Source organism: Argentina silus (genome assembly GCF_951799395.1).
Source record: "Argentina silus genome assembly, chromosome: 4".
Lineage (NCBI taxonomy): Eukaryota > Metazoa > Chordata > Actinopteri > Argentiniformes > Argentinidae > Argentina > Argentina silus.
In genome coordinates, this window is record NC_139658.1 from 7,777,440 (window position 1) to 7,797,581 (window position 20,142).

The following is a 20,142-nucleotide window of genomic DNA, read 5'->3' on the forward strand; positions in this document are numbered from 1 at the left end:
CACCGTAGTTGCATCAGCGCGTGGAGCAGCACACACTGGCAAAGTTGCACGCTTTCTCATAAAGCAGATCATTGCCAACACTGTTGTAAAATATCTTTCCCAGTTTTAGTAGAAAGGGAGTTGAGTACGATCGGCTTGATGAAACTGTTTGTGAGCGACGGAAATCCACATTGTGTGAAGGTGTTAGCTGCGCTTGAACTCACTGGAGTACAATGTGACGTCCAACATGTCAACCACGACGGTAAGAGAGGAGAGGACAGGCGCTAGCTAGCTTGACAGTAGCCCCATCTGTCACTCCAACATCCAAATGTAAATGTAAATATAATCCTAGTCACAGATGCGGCTAGCTTGACAGTTTTGCTTGTCAACAGTAGGTAACCAGCAGTGCCAGTGTTCACTGTTCAGTGGCATTACTGAAATGATTGCTTGACTCTTGGCAGTAAACATTGATGACTGAGGAGCCAATATTGACAACAAAGCCTTCTGTCAAACCAAGTAACCACTACTTAAATTATCCAATTATATTCTGCTATTAGAGCCGATATTCCTATACTCAGTGCCTGCCTGTCTGAGTTATGGATCCTTAGATTTAGATTGGGCAAAATGACACTGACTGTTGCCTGGATCAATTCCTGCCTACCTGTCTATATCTCCTGACAGAACTAAAGCAGAAAGCTGAGACCTATTGCATTGTTTATGTTAGTGTACGTGTTGTGTCCAGCCAATTAGGTCACTCTAAATAAAGTTCGAATTAGGCTTGACCTCTTGTAGAAATTGATAAACTGATCTCTTTCAGGGAATCTTAGAAAGAAAGCGAAATTGATCAATTAAGGCTGGTGATAGTCGTTTGGTTTCTCTGGGTGGTTTGTTTACAGATTACTAGACATGGATGGACACAGGGAAACCATTAGATATGGTTCTTTGGGATACTGCTCTACACAGTATGGCTAAACGTTGTTATGAATGAGAAATCACACAATGAAACTTTGTCATTTCCTTTATGAATTGGTAGAATTCAGTACTCGCCTATCCGTCCAACAGGTTTGCCGTTGAACCGGATAGACTACATTTCCCAAGAGCATTGCTCACCATGTTTTCATGCCAATATGATAAAAGCAGATTTTCTCTCTTTGATGCCAGGTTCCCTTAACATGACCATTCTCCATTAACACAGGGCACAGAGGGCGCCCCTCCTCTCACTCTATTGTTCTGTGGTGGCACATAAGCTGTGCGCTGGGTCATGTAATTTGTTTCACATGATAATACCCACCATGGTTGTTGAGCTGATTGTTTCTAGCATGTGGTCGAAGCTCCCAGCTGTGTGTGGTCCTCGTGAGCTGGATCATATAGCCATACAGACAGCACCCTCTGGCACGTTGCCATTATGCATTGGATAGAGTGACACACACACACACACACACATACTGTCCAGTCCTGGCATCTTTGTTTGCAATATGGATTACGTACAATCCTCCTCCTCTTATGATTGAATTGTGATTAGTTTCATTTTAGAATGAATTCGAAGAATTCATGACAAGTGGAACTGTCAGATGATGACCTCTCTGTGCTCCCTGTAGGGCTGTAGAGCCTAGATGGTGGTGGTGGTGGCAGCTGTGTTGAGAACTTGTGGCTGACAATGTGACCATTATTGCTCATGTAGTATTGGGCTTTATGTCTGTGAAATTGTCTATTTTTAACACAAATGAAATAGCATATTAAACTCTGGTCTTCATCCAGGCTTCCTTTATAACATACAGTACCAGTCAAAAGTTTGGACACACCTTCTCATTCAATGGTTTTTCTTTATTTTTATTCTTTTCTACATTGTAGATTAATATTGAAGACATCAAAACTATGAAGGAACACATATGGAATGATGTAGTAAACAAAAAAGTGTTAAACAAACCAGAATATGTTTTATATTTTAGATTCCTCAAAGTAGCCACCTTTTGCTTTGATGACAGCTTTGCACAATCTTGGCAAGGTGTGTCCAAACCTTTGACTGGTACTGTATATATTTAGTCAGACCATATCATATTTTGAATTTGTACCATATGCTCCAAAGTGTTATTAGGCTAAGCACTATTTAAATTTTTTCTTGACTGCTTTATGAATATTGTGTATCCTTTGTCACATGCTTTGATTCATGGTTGAGTTATTCACTGCTGTTCTAAAGCCTTACCTTGATGAATGTTACATCAATCAAATAATGTTGCTTGTTGTTGTCTTGCAGAGAGAGTGGTGCCCTTCCTCAGCCGTCCAACCCTGCCAGTCCTGCTCCTGCCCAGCGGTCAGCACCTCTTCAGCCCTAACGCCATCTGCCAGTCAGTGCTCCTACTCTCTCTCTTACCTAACCGTAATACAGCCCATTACGCCACAGCACTTACTAACCATGTTTGGCTTGACTGTCAGTGACCCAAAAAGTCTGCTTACAGACCCATACATGAATCATGAATGAATGAATGAATGAATGAATGAATCAATTCATTCAATTCATTTCTGTTGTAGCTGCCCTAACGTGGCCTTGCTCCTCCAATGCCTTACAGCATGGGTGTCAAACATATTCCACAGAGGACCTAGTGTCTACAGGTTTTTGCTCTTCCAATCTACTTGATTGATGAATTAAGGTCACTAATTAGTATGGAACTCCCTGGTTGACACGGTCTTAATTGAAAGGAAAAACCAAAAGCCTGCTGACACTCGGCCCTCCATGGAATGAGTTTGACACCTGTGTCTTACAGTGTTATCAATCCTGTTTTCTCAGGTATCTGTTTGATGTGAGTGGACACGAAGCCAGCGATGTCTGCAATCAGTGGTTGGAATGGGAAGCAACGGAACTTCAGGTGACTACATCTACTCATGACGAGAGATACTGTTGAGTTTACGGAATTCAGAATCCCTCTTGGTTGTCAGGACTGTGTAACACTGGCTCTGTGTTGTCTGCGTAGCCTGCAGTGACCCAGGCCCTCCACATGATGGTGCTGCAGGGTAAAAGAGCAGAGGCCCTCAAAGCCCTTCATGGTCCACTCAGCTACCTGGACCAAAGCCTGAGCAAAAAGACGACTCCATTCATAACTTCAGTATGTACGCACACACTCCAGAAGGAAAAGGATATCCAAAAACAAAAGATATGTAAATCAACTATTCATCCACTGTAAGGAAGGATCTAGTAGTGTTTTGTCCTCTGTGTTTCAGGAGGTGGTTTCAGTGGCAGACATCGTTCTGTGGGCAGCACTCTACCCAATCCTGTCAAACGCTAGTCTAGTATCAGGTGAGAGATACATGTGAAAAGATGATATCAGAGCCAGCACAGTATGGTTCGGGTCGGCCCTGTAGTGTATAAAGCCCCTTTATAAGTGCCATATTTAACGTATCTCAGTGATCTCACAAAGAGAGTGTTTTTAATGCCATGCAGCCTCCTCCTCCTCTCTTCTCTACTGCCTGTTTCTTCCCTAGGTGACCATACATCGCCGCAGAGCTGGTTTGAGCGTGTGGGCTTGCTGCCTGCCTGTGAGGGTGCTGCTCAGAGAGTCCTGCAGGGCAAAGGCCTGGAGGCACTGAAGAGCTACTTGCAGAAACAGCCAGCCCCACACACACACAGCCAGCGCAGAGACACACCGCCCTGCAACCAGGAGGTGTGTGTGTGTGTGTGTGTGTGTGTGTGTGTGTGTGTGTGTGTGTGTGTGTGTGTGTGTGTGTGTGTGTGTGTGTGTGTGTGTGTGTGTGTGGTCTGTCTGTCTGTCTGTCTGTCTGTCTGTCTGTCTGTCTGTCTGTGCGCACGTGCGTTGAAAGGGACTGCTAAATGGGTTTTCTGACCCTTGACGTTTTCCCTAGGCTGAGGATGTGGATCCTGTGATGACGGAAGAAGAGATGGAGTCTGCAACCCTCACCTGGAGCAAAGGACTAGAGGACTGCCCTGCGGCCTCTGAGAGAAAACACCCCATGTCAGCATCATCCCCTATCCTCTTCTACGACACACACCAGGGGAGGCTGGCGGAGGTAGACATCGGAGAGCGGGCTCATTGTAATGCACGGAATGTAGACTGGTATCAAACACTTGTGATTGCTACCATTCCTGATTCCGTTCCATGCATTACAATGAGCCTGTCCTCCGATTTCTGCCTGTATCAGCCTCCACTGTTACACACACACACTTATGATTGAGAGAGAGAGACTGTGTATGTCGTAGATCCTGTAGAAATAGTGTGTACCGTGGATCAGGTAGTGTAATATGAGTCTTATGTTCCCAGTCTGCCTCAGGAGGGGAAGCGTAACATCCTGGTGACCAGTGCCTTGCCCTACGTCAACAACGTCCCTCACCTGGGCAACATCATAGGCTGTGTGCTCAGCGCTGATGTCTTCGCCAGGTAAGTCTTCCTGGAGCTCAACCACTGACCAATGTCTTTGGCCTCGCCTGCTTTCCCTGTGTGCTTCGTGCTCTCTCTCGTCGGGATGCACTTTAGATCAAGTATTGATGGATTGATCTATTCTCTCTCTCTGTGTGTGTGTTTCTCTGTCTGTCTGTCTGTCTGTCTGTCTGTGTGTGTGTGTGTGTGGCTCTCTCTCTCCCCCAGCTATGGCCGTCTGCGTGGGTGGAACGTGTTGTTTGTGTGCGGGACAGACGAGTATGGCACGGCCACGGAGAACAAGGCCCGGGAGGAGGAGCTGACGCCGCAGCAGATCTGTGACAAGTACCACGCGGTCCACGCCAGCATCTACAAGTGGTTCCAGATCGACTTTGACTTCTTCGGCAGAACCACCACAGAGAGGCAGACAGAGTGAGTGTTGGCGGGCGGGTGGGGTCTCACATGTGGAAGACACAAGTGTCTACCATTAGGCCAAGAGGACATCCTCCCGGTCCGATGGCAACACTTGAGTTTACGTGGCTTACATAGGCAGGGCTACCTCATCAAAAGAACCGTGATTCCAAATCAACTCCACTACATAAGCGGGCCAGGGGGAGACTGTGGATCTGGAGATTGTTGATGTTTTCTAGAAAGCGTTGTAGAACTGTAGACAGTTACGTTTTTATCCATTGCTTACTGTGATTTATTTATAAGATGATGCAAGTGCTCTGAAGCTTCCAAATGTGTGTGTCTGTTTGTGTGTGTGTATATACTTAAGTTAAGAATGGAGTAGTCTTTTTGCTTAGGATTTGGTCCTGGTAGCTGAATGGACCATGAAGGTGTTTGCTTGTTACGGTGAAATTAGTAAACCGAGAGAGTTAGGAGTCAGGTAGAAATACTGACGACGTTTGCATCTCGATTAAAGTGTAGTTAAATAGGAACCTGACGATGACCCCCCCCCATCCCCGTCCTATCTCAGGATAGCTCAGAACATCTTCTGGCGTCTGCATGAGCGAGGTTTCCTATTGGAGGACACGGTGGAGCAGCTGCGCTGTGAGAGCTGCCTGCGATTCCTGGCCGACCGCTTCGTGGAAGGCGTGTGTCCTCACTGCAGCTACCCAGAGGCCCGCGGGGACCAGTGTGACAAGTGTGGGCGGCTCATCAATGCTGTGGAGCTCAGGGTGAGGGGCAAGGGTCCAGGGTCTACTCATATGGGCTCTACACACACACATAAACACTGGAGCTCAGGGTCAAAGGTCCAGGGGCTACCCATATGGAGTTGTGTTCATTACATGAAATTACAAACACATTAGTAGTTAGATTGGCCAATCTTGCTCAAGTTCAATAATGGCATGTGTTGTTTTGTGTCCCCCTCCTCTATCCTCTCCACCCTGCCCTTTCCTCCCCTTCTCTCCGCCCTTCCCCCCCTCTCCCAGGAGCCCCAGTGTAAGGTCTGCAGGCAGACTCCTGTGATCCGCTCCTCCAAGCACCTGTTCCTGGACCTCCCCAAGGTAAGGCACACACACACAGAGAGAGAGAGAGAGAGACAGACACCTCTAAAGGACAGTCAATATATAGATGAAAAACTGTAAAATGTTATGTCCCACTCTCACACTTACCCCGCCCCTCCCTGTCTCCCTCAGTTGGAGTCAGAATTGGAGCAGTGGCTGGAGGGCTCGACGGCTTCAGGAGACTGGACCTCCAACGCCAAGCAGATCACGCGCTCCTGGCTGAGAGATGGCCTCAAGCCGCGCTGCATCACCAGGGACTTGAAGTGGGGAACCCCAGTACCACACCAAGACTTCTTAGGGAAGGTCTGCAATAACCACCCTCAAACCTCCTCCTCCTCCTCCCCTCTCTATGTTTCTCTTTCTCTTCTCTCTCTCTTTCTTTCTTTTTCTTTCAACAGAGGGTAGGGAGGATAAGACAGGAAGAGAGAGTGGTGACGGATAGGGTACGCAGGTTGCGACAAGAGGATACAGTGTGGGTAGAGACTGACTGGGAGGGGGAGGATTTGAGGGGAAGAGAGAAGGATACAAAATGATGATGAGAAACTGGAAGAGGGATAACAGTAAGGTCGGAGGTATGGGAGGATCTGGTGAAGACAAGGTCGAGCTGATTGCTGACTTATGAGTCGGAGGAGAGTGGGACATGGTAAGGTCGAAGGAGGAGAGAAGGTCAAGTACTCCAGACGAGTGAAGCTTCTCTGACTGGATGTCACCCAGGAGTGAGATCGGTGTGCCGTCCTCAGGGAAGAAGCTGAGAAGGACATCTGTCTCTTCTAAGAAGTTGCCACGCTGACCTGGGGGACGATAGATAACAACAATGGGGAGGTGACAGAAACAGCATGGAATTGGAAGGTGGATATGGACAGGTGTGACAGGGGAAGGACATTATGTGACCACTTAGGTGAGATGAGGAGTCCTGTGCCTCCCCCTCGACCAGAGAGTCTAGGGGAATGAGAAAAGGAGTAGGCATCAGAGAGGACTGTCGGAGTAGCAGTGTTTTCCGGTGTAATCCGTGTCTCTGTGAGAGCAAGGAAGTGGAGGGACATGAAGCAAGGATAAGCTGAGATAGCCTCTGCTTTCCAGACCGCTGACAGGCAGTTCCAAAGTCCTCCCGCGACAGTGAGGTCATGGTCAGTTGGGCATGGGTAGATTAGATTAGATGGGTTGCTAGGGGAGGTGTAGCGCTGTGTCCTCCTGAGGGATAAAATAACAGGAATGGGTAGAAAGCACAGCAGTTGGTTTCAAGGAGTTTGTTTTCAACAGAAACTAGGTCCCAGGGCTTCAGAAGCAATTCAGTACTACCAGCAACACACTGAGTTAAACAAGATTAAATTAACTTACTCAGCCTGGAGACAGACTTCACCACTCAGTCCAAATGTATTTAGTTATGTCTGTCTCTTGCACACTGAGCTGTTGCAAATGCATGCACACACACACAGATGTATCTTGACATTAATGGTCTTCCTCTTCTTTCCTCTCCAAGGTGTTTTACGTGTGGTTTGACGCTCCTATTGGCTACCTGTCAATCACAGCTAACTACACTGACCAATGGGAGAAGTGGTGGAAGAATCCTGACCAGGTGTGTTCAATCAGCCAAACTATGAGCTCATCCAGTGACTCATCTCTCTTAAACCTGGGGAGTCAGCTCTTGTGGGGGGTAGAAGGAGGGGGGGGGAAGGGAGCAGGAGGGGGCAGGAGGATCCTCTTTGAATGATGATCTCACCATAGGATGATCTAAGCCTATAGATGATGTCAGACGTGTCATGTTGTGTTCTTACCACTAGGTGGAGCTATATAACTTCATGGCCAAGGACAATGTGCCGTTCCACAGTGTTGTGTTTCCCTGTTCGCTGCTGGGAGCTCAGGACAACTACACACTGGTCAACCACCTCGTCGCCACGGGTAAATACACTCTCAGCTCTGTAATAATGTTCCCTCTGAGTATTAGAGGCTCACTCCAGACGACGTCAAGATTTAAAGCCACTATTTTGAAAAAAGACTTCACTTACAGTAGAATGCAGCACATTATGAAGTAATCCAGCATATACAAAGAAGACATTGCTTTGTATGAGGCACCATATTCCCCCCCCCAAAAAAAATAAGACGTGGTGTTTTGCGTCCTACTTATCATGCCGTACCGGTGTGTGTATCCCTCAGAGTATCTGAACTACGAGGACACCAAGTTCTCGAAGAGCCGCGGCGTGGGCGTGTTCGGAGACATGGCGAAGGACACAGGGATCCCGTCGGACGTGTGGCGTTTCTACTTGCTGTACATGAGGCCCGAGGGCCAGGACTCTGCCTTTTCCTGGGCCGACATGGCACTCAAGAACAACTCCGAGCTGCTCAACAACCTGGGCAACTTCATCAACAGGTCCGTCATCTGGGCTAATAATAATAATAATAATAATAATAATAATAATAATAATAATAATAATAATAATAATAATAATAATCTATTCCATACACTTGTATCCAAAGCAACTTACAGTACAATGACTGCATAACAGTACATTTTCAGTATGTATGATACCAGCGGGAATCGAACCCACAACCTTCCCATGCTCTACCCACTGAGCCGTACAGGACCAGGAAGTCTGACCTACTTAGAAGGAGAGCCCTGTGCTTATATATAGGCATCTAAATATGTACATACATCTAGTATATACATAGAAGCCTCTGCGTCACCGTATTCTAGCAGAATACTACATTTGAATCTTTCAACCGGGATATGAATCATTTATAAGCATTTAAGTGCTGAAGTTGAGTAAAGTGATTATCTCCCCCTCCCTCTCTTCTTCCCCCTCTCCCTCCCTCTCTCCCTCCCTCTCTCCCCTAGAGCGGGGATGTTTGTCAGTAAGTTCTTTGAGAACTGTGTCCCTGCCATGGAGCTGCAGCAGGAGGACAAGAGGCTGCTGGCGCAGGTGGGCTGGGAGCTGAGACAGTACCTCCAGTTCATGGACAAAGTCAAGTAAGACACATACACACACACACACACACACACTTTCATAAGTATGGCCCACACTCACAGTTCAGCCTCAACTTCATATGGATAATCCCCTATAGACTGCAACTACACACACACACACACACACACACCCCAACCAATCTTCTCTGAACTGTCCACTCAGAATCCGTGACGCCCTGAAGTGTATTTTGAACATTTCTCGCCATGGCAACCAGTACATCCAGGTCAACGAACCTTGGAAGAAGATCAAAGGAGACGACGCAGACAGGTGAGTTCTACATTTTTAATTTAGTATTCATTTATTTATCCAGGGAAACACACTGTGGCACCCAGGTCTCTTTCACAGGTGCCCTGCCCTGGGATGTCTACACAGTTATATAAATACAAATCTAAATATACACACACACACATCAGTTATACAACATATTAAAATACATAATACACATAGTATATGATTGGTTCTTTCTTTCATCTGCTGTTAGAGAGTACTGAAGGAAAGAGAATATTTTACACACATCGAGCAAAGCACAGGAGCTTGTCAATAGTAATAATAATCAATCGAATAAATTTGTCAGCTCACAATTGCTCTTCACACTGTCCCCATATTTTTAATAAAAAGCTAGCGATATTTTGACTGGCACGGTTGTTTTATTGAACATCACTTGTGGGAGCAGCATACCAACAGTAACAAGTATTATACGACGGTCTGATCAAATCAAATGTTATTTGTCACGTACATTGCACACCGCCGTAATTGACATAATTGGGATCTTGCTCCTCGCTCAACAACCCCCCCCCCAGGCAGCGTGCGGGCACAGTGACGGGTGTGTCAGTGAACGTGGCGTGCCTGCTGTCTGTGATGCTGCAGCCCTACATGCCCACCACCAGCCAGACCATCCGCCAGCAGCTGAACGCCCCCGAGTCCTGCACCGGCACCATGCTGCAGGGGACGGGCAGCTTCGTCTGTGCCCTCACCGCCGGGCACCCCATCGGCACGGTCAGACACCTCTTACTTCTGGTTGGAATCCTCTCGGGGTGGGGGACAATTGTCTCGTGTCATTGAATTAAAATGATAGAATCCCCACTGCACAAGTTAAGCCGTCTTTTAGGCTTTTATATACAATCAAAATTAAATTGGTCGGACGGCAGGAATGAGTCTCGGTATCATTTATTTTATTCCAATCACATTGGACGAGAGTCAGCTTTTTGGTATTGCGCCTTTTTTAAGACCAGATACCGAGGCAGACCGGTTATGTTGTGTTTCCCCCAAAAACATATTTTACTGTTGGACAGAGGGATTTATTTCTAACTGGAAACCCCTGTCACATCGTATGATATGCATAGGTACAGTCATGTACAACTAGCCAGGCAGGCAGTCAGTATTATGTTTCTATTAGAGAGTATGTGTCATTTTTCTATTTTAAATATTTTAAATGTGTTGACGCAGGTTGTTCTGTTGTCAGGGAATGTCAGTCAGTGAACCTGCGAAGTCTCACGACCTCTCCTCTCCTCTCCTCTCCTCTCCTCTCCTCTCCTCTCCTCTCCTCCGTAGGTCAGTCCATTGTTCCAGAAACTGGAAGCAGATCAGATCGAGGTTCTGAAGAAGAGGTTCGGCGGTCAGCAGGTCTGTATCCCATCAATCAAGCACTCAACTCATTAATAAAACAAATTTGAAGAGGGCTTTTTACACACTATATATATTTTTTTGCACAAAGTGCTTCGCCGTGATATGAAATGCCAAGCAGCCCTATTGTGCAGTCAGTGGTAATCTCCTATGGTAGCTGTGTATACAGCAGCTCCGTGCCTTTCTAAATCCTCCATCCCTCCATCCCTTCCTCCAGCCAGAGGAAGAGCAGTGTACAGAGCAGGTATCGTCGGCTGTGTGTCAGCTTCGCGCGTAGCTCTGTCAAATGTCTTCACTAACCACACAAGTAACATTTTAGATGCGTCGCATTTAATTTATTTGTTGGTGTTTTTTTTCCTCCACTGTGTGATTTCTCTCTCTTTTTTTTTTTATTGCTTCATAACATGGTGTGATTTACATACGTTGTTTGTGTACTGTATAATTGTGTAAATAAATTATTTACAATATACATGTAAATTATTTATTCATAAGGTAACGTTCATTACTAATATATTATGATAATTTGAGAGTGAAATACAGTGCTGCAACTCAGAGACTGTTGGAGAATACATTGTAACATTTGATTGCCCGCTTTCTTCCTCTCCCGTCTACACCTGGTCGCCCGTCTCTCTATTCTAGGTAAAGACCCCTGCTCCTGCCCCCGCTGCTGGGGGGGGCGTCAACGGAGCAGACCCTGAGAGAGCCAAGCAGCTCACACAGTCCGTAGCAGAACAGGTGAGAGAGAGAGAGAGAGAGAGACTGTTTCATTGTCGATCTCCACCATAAATACGCAGCAGCAACAAGCTGAATTGAGTTCACTGATTATTAAAATATTCAAACTACTACACTAATAATAACACATTGAAACAGTGCCACATGGTGTCCTAATTGGGAGAGCTGTTAAGATGTCGGATGATGTGGAGGAGACGTTGACACTTTATGTGATAATTCATTTTATCTTTTTAATTTTAAATTAACTTTCTCTTCTATAAAATAATTTCTATCATGACATAAAAACCCTTTATGATACATTTGAAAGGACAGAAAGGACAATATCAATGATGATATTCTTGGAGTTGTGATCAATCTTGATTTTATTTAGATTTTTAATTATAAATGTAACATAAAATCCGAAGGTGCAAATGTATATGCTATATAGTGTTATGTGATGCAACGTGTCTTGTCTGTCCCAGGGGGAGAAGGTACGAGCCCTCAAGGCCCAGAAGGCAGAGAAGGCTGTGATCACAGCGGAGGTGGCCAAACTCCTGGACCTGAAGAAACAGCTGACCCTGGCGGAGGAGAACACCAAGCCCCCCCCAGCCTCAGCCTCAGCCCCTGCCACTGGGGGGGTCGTCAACGGAGCAGACCCTGAGAAAGCCAAGCAGCTCACACAGTCCGTAGCAGAGCAGGTCAGGGAGAGAGAGAGGGAGTCGTCTGTTTTATTGTCGAGCTACACAATGTCGATGCAGTAGCAACAAGCTAAAATGAGTGACGAAATGTATATTAGTATTCATATTGTTCTCTCTTACATAATTTGTATTTATATTATTAATTATTCATATTAATAATATGAACACTAATATTAAAACTACACAAATAATAACACATTGAAACAGTGCCACATGGTGTCCTAATTGGGAGAGTAGGAGTTGTTAAGATGGGATGATGTGGAGGACACCTTGACCCTTTATGTGATAAACGATTTACTACCTGGTGTCTTTGAAGGGTTTCGTTACAGAACCCTATATCCACCATTTAAAAAAAATAAATAAAAAAAACTACTTTCTCTTCTATAAAATGATTTTTGCCATGACATAAAAACCCTTTATTATAGATGGACAGTAGCTACAGGATGTTACGTTATTTGCTTACATCCTTTAATAATCATATTCATTATTTCGATTTTTTATTTTTTTGCTTATGGATATACACTCACTGAACACTTTATTAGGAACACTATACTAATACTGGGTAGGGCCTCCCTTTGCTCTCAAAATAACCTTAATTCTTCGTGGCATTGATTCCACAATACGTTGGAAACATTCCTTTGAGATTCTGGTCCATGATGACATGATTGCATCACGCAATTCCTGCAGATTTTTCAGGTCTACTTTCAAGCTGTGAATCTCCCGTTCTACCACATCCCAATGGTGTCCTATTGGATTCAGATCTGGTGACTGTGAAGACCACTGAAGAACACTGAACTCATTGTCATGTTCATGAAACCAGTTTGAGACGACTTTTGCTTTGTGACAAGGTAGTAGCCATTAGAAGATGGGTAAATTGTGGCCATGAAGGGATGCACATGGTCAGCAACAATACTCAAATAGGCTGTGGCATTCGAGCGATGATTGATTGATATTAACGAGCCCAAACTGTGCCAAGAAAAAATTCCCCACACCATTACACCACCTCCACCATGAGAAGGTGTGCAGGTGTTCCTAATAAAGTGTTAGGTGAGTGTATAGCGTTATGGAATGAAACTCAAGTCAATTACAACTGTGTCTGTCGTCACTGTGGACCCGTTGAATGAATGAATGAATGAATGAATGATTTACTACCTGGTGTGTTATTACAACTGTGTCTGTGGTCTTGTCTGTACCAGGGGGAGAAGGTACGAGCCCTCAAGGCCCAGAAGGCAGAGAAGGCTGTGATCACAGCGGAGGTGGCCAAACTCCTGGACCTGAAGAAACAGCTGACCCTGGCGGAGGCGAACACCAAGCCCCCCCCAGCCTCAGCCCCAGCCTCAGCCCCCGCCACTGGGGGGGTCGTCAACGGAGCAGACCCTGAGAAAGCCAAGCAGCTCACACAGTCCGTAGCAGAACAGGTCAGGGAGGGAGAGAGGGAGTCGTCTGTTTTATTGTCGAGCTACACAATGTCGATGCAGTAGCAACAAGCTAAAATGAGTGCCGAAATGTATTTTAGTATTCATATTGTTCTCTCTTACATCATTTGTATTTATATTATTAATTATTCATATTAATAATATGAACACTAATATTACAACTACACAAATAATAACACATTGAAACAGTGCCACATGGTGTCCTAATTGGGAGAGTAGGAGTTGTTTAGATGGGATGATGTGGAGGACACCTTGACCCTTTATGTGATAAACGATTTACTACCTGGTGTCATTGAAGGGTTTCGTTACAGAACCCTATATCCACCATTAAAAAAATAAATAAAAAAAACTACTTTCTCTTCTATAAAATGATTTCTGCCTTGACATAAAAACCCTTTATTATAGATGGACAGTAGCTACAGGATGTTACGTTATTTGCTTACATCCTTTAATAATCATATTCATTATTTCGATTTTTTTTTTTGTTTTTTTTTGCTTATGGATATACACTCACTGGGCACTTTCTTAGGAACACTATACTAATACTGGGTAGGGCCGCCCTTTGCTCTCAAAATAGCCTTAATTCTTTGTGGCATTGATTCCACAATACGTTGGAAACATTCCTTTGAGATTCTGGTCCATGATGACATGATTGCATCACGCAATTCCTGCAGATTTTTCAAGTGCACTTTCAAGCTGTGAATCTCCCGTTCTACCACATCCCAATGGTGTCCTATTGGATTCAGATCTGGTGACTGGGAAGACCACTGAAGAACACTGAACTCATTGTCATGTTCATGAAACCAGTTTGAGACGAGCGATGATTGATTGATATTAACGAGCCCAAACTGTGCCAAGAAAACATTCCCCACACCATTATACCACCTTCACCATGAGAAGGTGTGCAGGTGTTCCTAATAAAGTGTTCGGTGAGTGTATAGCATTATGGAATGAAAATCAAGTCAAGTCAACTGTGTCTGTCGTCACTGTGGACCCGTTGAATGAATGAATGAATGAATGATTTACTACCTGGTGTGTTATTACAACTGTGTCTGTGGTCTTGTCTGTACCAGGGTGAGAAGGTACGAGCCTTGAAGGCCCAGAAGGCAGAGAAGGCTGTGATCACAGCGGAGGTGGCCAAACTCCTGGACCTGAAGAAACAGCTGACCCTGGCAGAGGGGAAGACCCCCGAGCCCACCCCAACAAAGGGCAAGAAGAAGTGAGAACAGGTCAGGCAGAGGAAGAGAAATACCAGGGGCATATGTGAGGGAGTTAAAGAGTCATTTATGAGGACAAATCTGTGACTGGAACTCAGTCAACACGGTGTTGGCTAGGAGGACCTACTGTATAAACGCTGGAGGCAGAGAGGGGGAATATAAGAGCTGCAGAGTGAGAGTGTTTCCAGGTCCCGGTTCTGTTGGCAGCCTAGCCTACTGTATGTCTCACTGTGCCATACAAGGCAGTGGGCGGTGGTAGGGCTGGATATGCTGCTTATATGAACATGTCATGTTTGTTCTTTCATATCCCCCGTCCCCCGTTATTCAAATGTAATTTTTGCTACCAACAACCTTTTTGCGAATACTGTCTTACTCTGCCAAGAAGGAATTGTCTTTTTCAATTTGTCAATTTCTAAAATTAAAACACCCATTTGGACCGTGACAAATATGCCTCTCTCTAAATTTTCATTTGTGAAACACAACACTCAAATAAGCAGTACAAGAGACCAACATTTCTTACAATTTTTATTGTAAATTAAAAAAATGTACAAATACAGTAAATAAACTAAATACAATGTGGTATGTATTTAATGTGGTAAAAGAAATAAACCATGCAATTGGTTACAAATAAACCATGTCATTGATATAACATTCGGACACATCATTCTATTAAAATGTAGAGAAATTAATATTGATATTGTATATTACTGTATACTTGTGTATAATACAGAATTATTATATAAAAATAGCATTGAATCAGGGTAGAGCAGAATCATGTGAATATAAGTACCGCTTAATTCCATTTGGTAGAAAAAGATCAGCATAGATAAAGTAGAACCGCACCTAATTGCTATATCTTAATACTCACACATACACACGCAAGCCGCGGGTAATATAAAAGTAGAAATTGGAGTTAACCAATGACCATTCTCTCATACTCTGTGCTAAGCACTTTCAAACTTTCCTGAACTCTGTAACTGTATCACTGGTATCTATGACAATTTAGCGGCTGGCAGGTGAGCGAAGTGTTGACAATGAAATGCACTCTCTTCCTGTGTTTCTCTCTCTTATGTACGTTCAAAATACTAAATGCTCGCAATGGTAAACCGTGCAATGCTTTTGACGGGGGTTCATGATTAACGTAAACATTGTGTACATCTAAAAACCTCGCATCGGAAGCATTGCGTGATTTTCCTATTGGGCCATCCTCCATTTCCATAACGTGCGCTGTCACCCTCTCTCCATTTTGCCGCAATGCTGCAGCTCCTCCTCTGTCTGGCTTTCCTTGACTTCCTTCCTTGCTCGTCATCATGCTTTTCTTTCCCACTGTTTTTTTGGGGGTTTTTTTGTTTCTTTTTCCCAGAAAAAAAAACAAAAAAACTTTCACTTTCTTCTTGAAATACATGTCTTTGGTCTTCTCTGCTCTTGTTTCAAAATGCATTTCATGGTCACAACATTCACCCTTCCCCACCGCTGCAATTCAAATTCTTTATGACCTGCTTTCTGTACTATCACTCCCTTTCTCTCTCTCCCTCTCTCTTTTTCTCTCTCCCTTCATTTCCTGGTGTTCACTAGTCTCTCTATCAGCGCTCTGCGTGTCTTCTGCACCTCCTCTCCCAGCCTCTCAATCTCCGCCTTCAACCGCTCATTCTGATCTGTCAGCTCCTGCACCTTCTTCTCGTTCTCCTGCTCCCTCTCTCTCCTGCTCTTCTTAGCCGAAGAGGAGGACGACCGGGAGCTGCCAGAGGAGGAAAAGGAGGACAGAGCGCTCCCTCTCTCCCTCTCGCTGCTCCTCTTGCGTTTGCCGAGACGAGAGGAGAAGACGGAGGGCGAGGAGACGGGAGAAGGTGGAGGAGAACAGTTGTGAGAGGGGGATTGAGAAGCGGAGGAGGAGCAGGAGGGGGAGCCAGGGACGCATGGCTCCTCTTCCTCGCTGGCAGAGGGAGATGCAGGCTGCACGTGAGGATGATGATTATGATGAAGATGATGGTAACTACTACTGACCATGACCCCCCCTGTCTCCACCATGCCCACCCCTCCCTCACTTAAGAGCTCAAAGAACTCAGGGGGAAGCAGGTCTCCCCCCCCACCACCACCACCACCTCCTCCTGACCCTTCTCCTTCCCTCCCTCTCTCTCTGTCTGCCACGCTCTCCTCAGCCAGCGGTGGGCTCAGGCAGGTGGTGGAGCCATGATGGTGGGGGACTAGCTGGGTGTGGGTGGGGGTAGGACCCTCCTCCGTCACCCTCTGGACCCCTCCCTCGCCCCACGCCTGGCCATCCGTCAGCCACGTCAGAGAACAGCTCTCCAGAACGTCCAGAAACTCTGGTTCCTTCTAGAAAAAAGGGAGGGGAGAGAGAATAATTCACAATGTCAAAAGAAGTTTCTTTCATTTCCTATTTATCAATCCCAATGTTTTATACTGTAGAGAAAAATGCTAAATCAGTGCTTAAAATGACAACCGCTTTAAAGAACCTGTAGGAATGCGGAACATCAGTCCGAAAAACAAAACATATCAATTAGAGAACTGATACCATGAGAAAGGGCTGATCGAAGACCCAAATAAGTTCCCGAAAAAAGACACTCTTCTCCCACTGACCTCAGTGCAAGGAGGGGCGCGCGTCAGCTTGGCCCCACCCGCGTCAGAGCCCAGTATATCCTGCAGGTCCTCATACCACGCCTCCAACTCTGCACCACACAACGGCCCCACACTAGGGGGGTACGGTGGGGGCAGGTGCAGCCACTCCGCAGTCATATCACCACTCAGACGCAACGCACAGATATCCTTCCACACGATACACACAGGACCTAGAGCCGTGGGAACAACAACGGTTAATTAAGATGGAACTTGTGCGTGTAGATGTTGTAGTCACTAGAGCCACTGTGTTGACACTGGCCTTTCTTGTTTCCCCATCATTGCAACAGCAAAAAAAACAACTGAGCAAAGTATGGTAAATTCAATATTGTGTATGGCATTCACTTTTTATGTGTAATGGTAGGACAGTGACACTATGTGGTCAGTTGGCAGTACTGCAGTAATTAATGATAATGGGATGGTAAAAACATCATGATGTGCAGTAGTTGTGAATTACAAACATTATCAGGCTGAAATATGAGAAATAAAACAGTGTTGATGGGTTCAATGAGACACATAAACTCAACATTCAACATTCAGAAGAGCTTAGAAGTCAAATAGATTAGTAAGGGAAAAGTAATTCACCTTTTAAAAGTCCCTTTTTAATCAAGTCTGGCAATTTGTTGTCGGTGATAAATGACCCCAACAAATCTAGAAGAAAGAATGCATTAAATTAATCATTGCCAAGTGAACAACACCCATTTCATGCTGTGTGAATGATAAAATTTGCTGACATTTCAGACGGACACATCAATTGATGATTTGTACGTTTATAGACAGGTAGGTCATCAACTACTGCAGGAGCCATAACTGGGAAAATTCACTATTAATATTGTGTTTGTGTTCATTAATTAGATGTGTTCATGGGGTTCAGCTGACGCAAATGATAACGGTTGTCCTGTAGCTGCACATATGTTCAGATCAGATAATAATTTTCGAAATATCTAAACAAAAATCAGGTCCTTGATTGTCATGTAAACAAAGGCGTATTATTTGCTCTAGGGCGCCCCCTGCTTCTTTCGATCCTCAAGACACCATTGAGCTCAATTTGCGGAAGCTCGTGAAAATAAAACAATACATTTTAACGTTTAATCATCTGCCCATCATCTTAAAAGCCTTTAATAATTGAAATAACGCATAACAAAACCACTGCCTCTCTTCAAATTCACTGTCAAGTTCCTTGGTGACATGTTGACAGAAAAACAAATGTGCTAAAATGTTGCCTTTGTTTGTCAGTGCTTTTGTTTGTCAGTGCTTTCTACTATCAAAAGAAACGTGTCGAGGGAAAAACAAAAGGATATTTCATTAATATTGAATACACAAAGTTCAAATAGGCAAACCTTGTTGTATAAGCTACACAAGAAACACTGTCAATGATCAGAGAAGTAACAGTAAGCAGGTAGCCAGGTAATATATGTTGTTCTTATTGAATGCTTTGAAGAGGGATTTGGTGCATTTGGTTGTAAGCTAAATATATTTCTCAAAACTGAAAATGATGAAAGCTTTCTCAAATGTTTTTCTCGGATGTGGCTTATGCTCTCCATCAGCCAAGGCAATTACGTCATGGAAGCAAAGTACAGGACAGACGGGCGAAACAAAAGGGCGAAAACGGACACTTCCAATGTCTCAGCAGGCTGGGAAGGGAACACACTGTTGTTTTAAACGCAGGTGTTTTAGAAAGTATTCACTCAAAAATAGCCATGTGCCATAACTTCCTATGATGTCTGTCAATACTAAAACGTTATGTTTGTATTTTATGTATAGCTTAAAGTTAGACATAACAAATAGGCCTGTATGCTAATATCTGCCTAGATATTAATGTGTAAACGGATTCATTTTAGCCCTTAACGATGACAGCAGTTAAAATTAAAACAGTGGGCTATTATTATTTTTCTAAAAAGAAAGTTGGCAAACGTTTGACATGGGTGACAGCTGGGCTGTCAAACCTTCTCCAAACTTCCAGAAGAACTCGTGACTTGACAACTTGTGTAAATCAAGTAATCGGACAAATGCCCCACAAGACGAGGGTGAAAACACGAGCACGGTTATGATTGATAACGCCAACTGTTCTCTCAAAACAGATGTAGGAAAGTTGCCAAACGATGCACATTCTTTTCCAAAAGCAAAGCCATGAGAAGCGCTGCCAAAATTAGAACGATCATCTATGTCTAAAAACAACCACAACTATGAGAAAATGGTACGAAAAGAATATGCACTTACCCTTTTTCTTTTATTATTTCGCCTTTTCGACTGTCTTGGATTCGGAGTGTGTATATATTTGAGTTTTAGAGATTGGTGATAGCTCATGTTAACCATTGTTCAGTATAAGTCACTGAATGTGATTTTTCGGAAACTCCCGGTGCTCCTTATATACGGTGACGGCCAACCGAACTCTATGGGACCTTTTTTTTCACAACCTAACAGACACCATTAGGGTATGACCAATAAATTGACGTATGGATAGACCAGTCATAAACGGACTGGTAAATTATTTTGCTTGGTGACATCCAATGGGTATGCGTGTTCCAAAGTGAAGGCGGCCCAAGAAGACTTTGCTAGTTGTCTGTCTGTGTAGTTTGTGTGATGAGAAGATGTGATGCAGTCATAAGTCGGCCAGGACGAATTTGGGGCGTATGGGAGTCACATGAAAGGAATGATGCAATCCTTGGCAACCAATTTCTAGTCGGAGATAACACCAGCGGAATCAGAGCATGTTTTATTTAACAGTTTTCGGCTCTAACAAAAATCTAAAAATATACTTATGCAAGAATATCTTACAATGTCTAAGACAAGCTTGCCTTTATTACACCATTTTTCTTTTTGTTAAAATATGGTATAAATACATCAATACTTCTTTAATTAACCTATTTATATTAAAATACGATAATTGCTTGATTTTAATTATCATATTCATTTTGTGATTAGGCCTTTCTTTATTTGTAGGCCTTCATCGTGTCTTATTTGTGATGACCGAGGGATTGTTTAATGAATTGTATCAAGTCT

At 44.2% G+C, this 20,142-nt stretch overlaps 2 protein-coding genes across 4 annotated transcripts; one reads left to right on the forward strand and one right to left on the reverse strand.

Moving 5' to 3' along the window:
• Positions 1-24: 24 nt before the first annotated feature.
• On the forward strand, positions 25-14,953 carry mars1 (methionyl-tRNA synthetase 1). The gene is made up of 23 exons (XM_083668260.1): positions 25-241; positions 2,234-2,324; positions 2,765-2,843; positions 2,949-3,080; positions 3,196-3,271; positions 3,457-3,635; positions 3,835-3,944; positions 4,251-4,367; positions 4,575-4,778; positions 5,326-5,527; positions 5,783-5,857; positions 5,990-6,160; positions 7,338-7,433; positions 7,639-7,756; positions 8,012-8,225; positions 8,691-8,822; positions 8,983-9,087; positions 9,621-9,816; positions 10,372-10,443; positions 11,083-11,178; positions 11,637-11,852; positions 13,049-13,270; positions 14,362-14,953. Exons 1-23 carry the CDS (start codon positions 139-141, stop codon positions 14,509-14,511), a joined length of 3,156 nt encoding a protein of 1,051 aa, XP_083524386.1. The 5' UTR covers positions 25-138; the 3' UTR covers positions 14,512-14,953.
• A 60-nt stretch (positions 14,954-15,013) lies between these two features.
• Positions 15,014-19,468, reverse strand: ddit3 (DNA-damage-inducible transcript 3). 3 transcript variants are annotated; one of them, XM_083668264.1, is made up of 4 exons: positions 19,360-19,468; positions 17,725-17,790; positions 17,104-17,312; positions 15,014-16,836 (listed from the first exon to the last, which is right to left on the reverse strand). In XM_083668264.1, the coding sequence occupies exons 3-4, from the start codon at positions 17,257-17,259 to the stop codon at positions 16,060-16,062; spliced, it is 933 nt and encodes a 310-aa protein (XP_083524390.1). In that variant the 5' UTR covers positions 17,260-17,312; positions 17,725-17,790; positions 19,360-19,468; the 3' UTR covers positions 15,014-16,059. The 3 variants fall into 3 exon arrangements, with proteins under 3 accessions (XP_083524390.1, XP_083524388.1, XP_083524389.1); XM_083668262.1 differs by having other exon boundaries at positions 15,014-16,839; XM_083668263.1 differs by lacking the exons at positions 17,725-17,790; positions 19,360-19,468 and having other exon boundaries at positions 15,014-16,839; positions 17,104-17,714.
• Positions 19,469-20,142: the final 674 nt, after the last annotated feature.

Excerpts from the sequence above, each read along its gene's own strand:
- mars1 (XM_083668260.1), top strand. The coding sequence starts at position 139 with ATGAAACTGTTTGTGAGCGACGGAAATCCACATTGTGTGAAGGTGTTA. Across the intron at positions 6,161-7,337 it reads ACCAAGACTTCTTAGGGAAG|GTGTTTTACGTGTGGTTTGA; the intron begins GTCTGCAATAAC and ends TTCCTCTCCAAG. Across the intron at positions 11,853-13,048 it reads CACAGTCCGTAGCAGAGCAG|GGGGAGAAGGTACGAGCCCT; the intron begins GTCAGGGAGAGA and ends TGTCTGTACCAG.
- ddit3 (XM_083668262.1), bottom strand. The coding sequence starts at position 17,259 with ATGACTGCGGAGTGGCTGCACCTGCCCCCACCGTACCCCCCTAGTGTG. Across the intron at positions 16,840-17,103 it reads GCGCCCCTCCTTGCACTGAG|AAGGAACCAGAGTTTCTGGA; the intron begins GTCAGTGGGAGA and ends CCTTTTTTCTAG.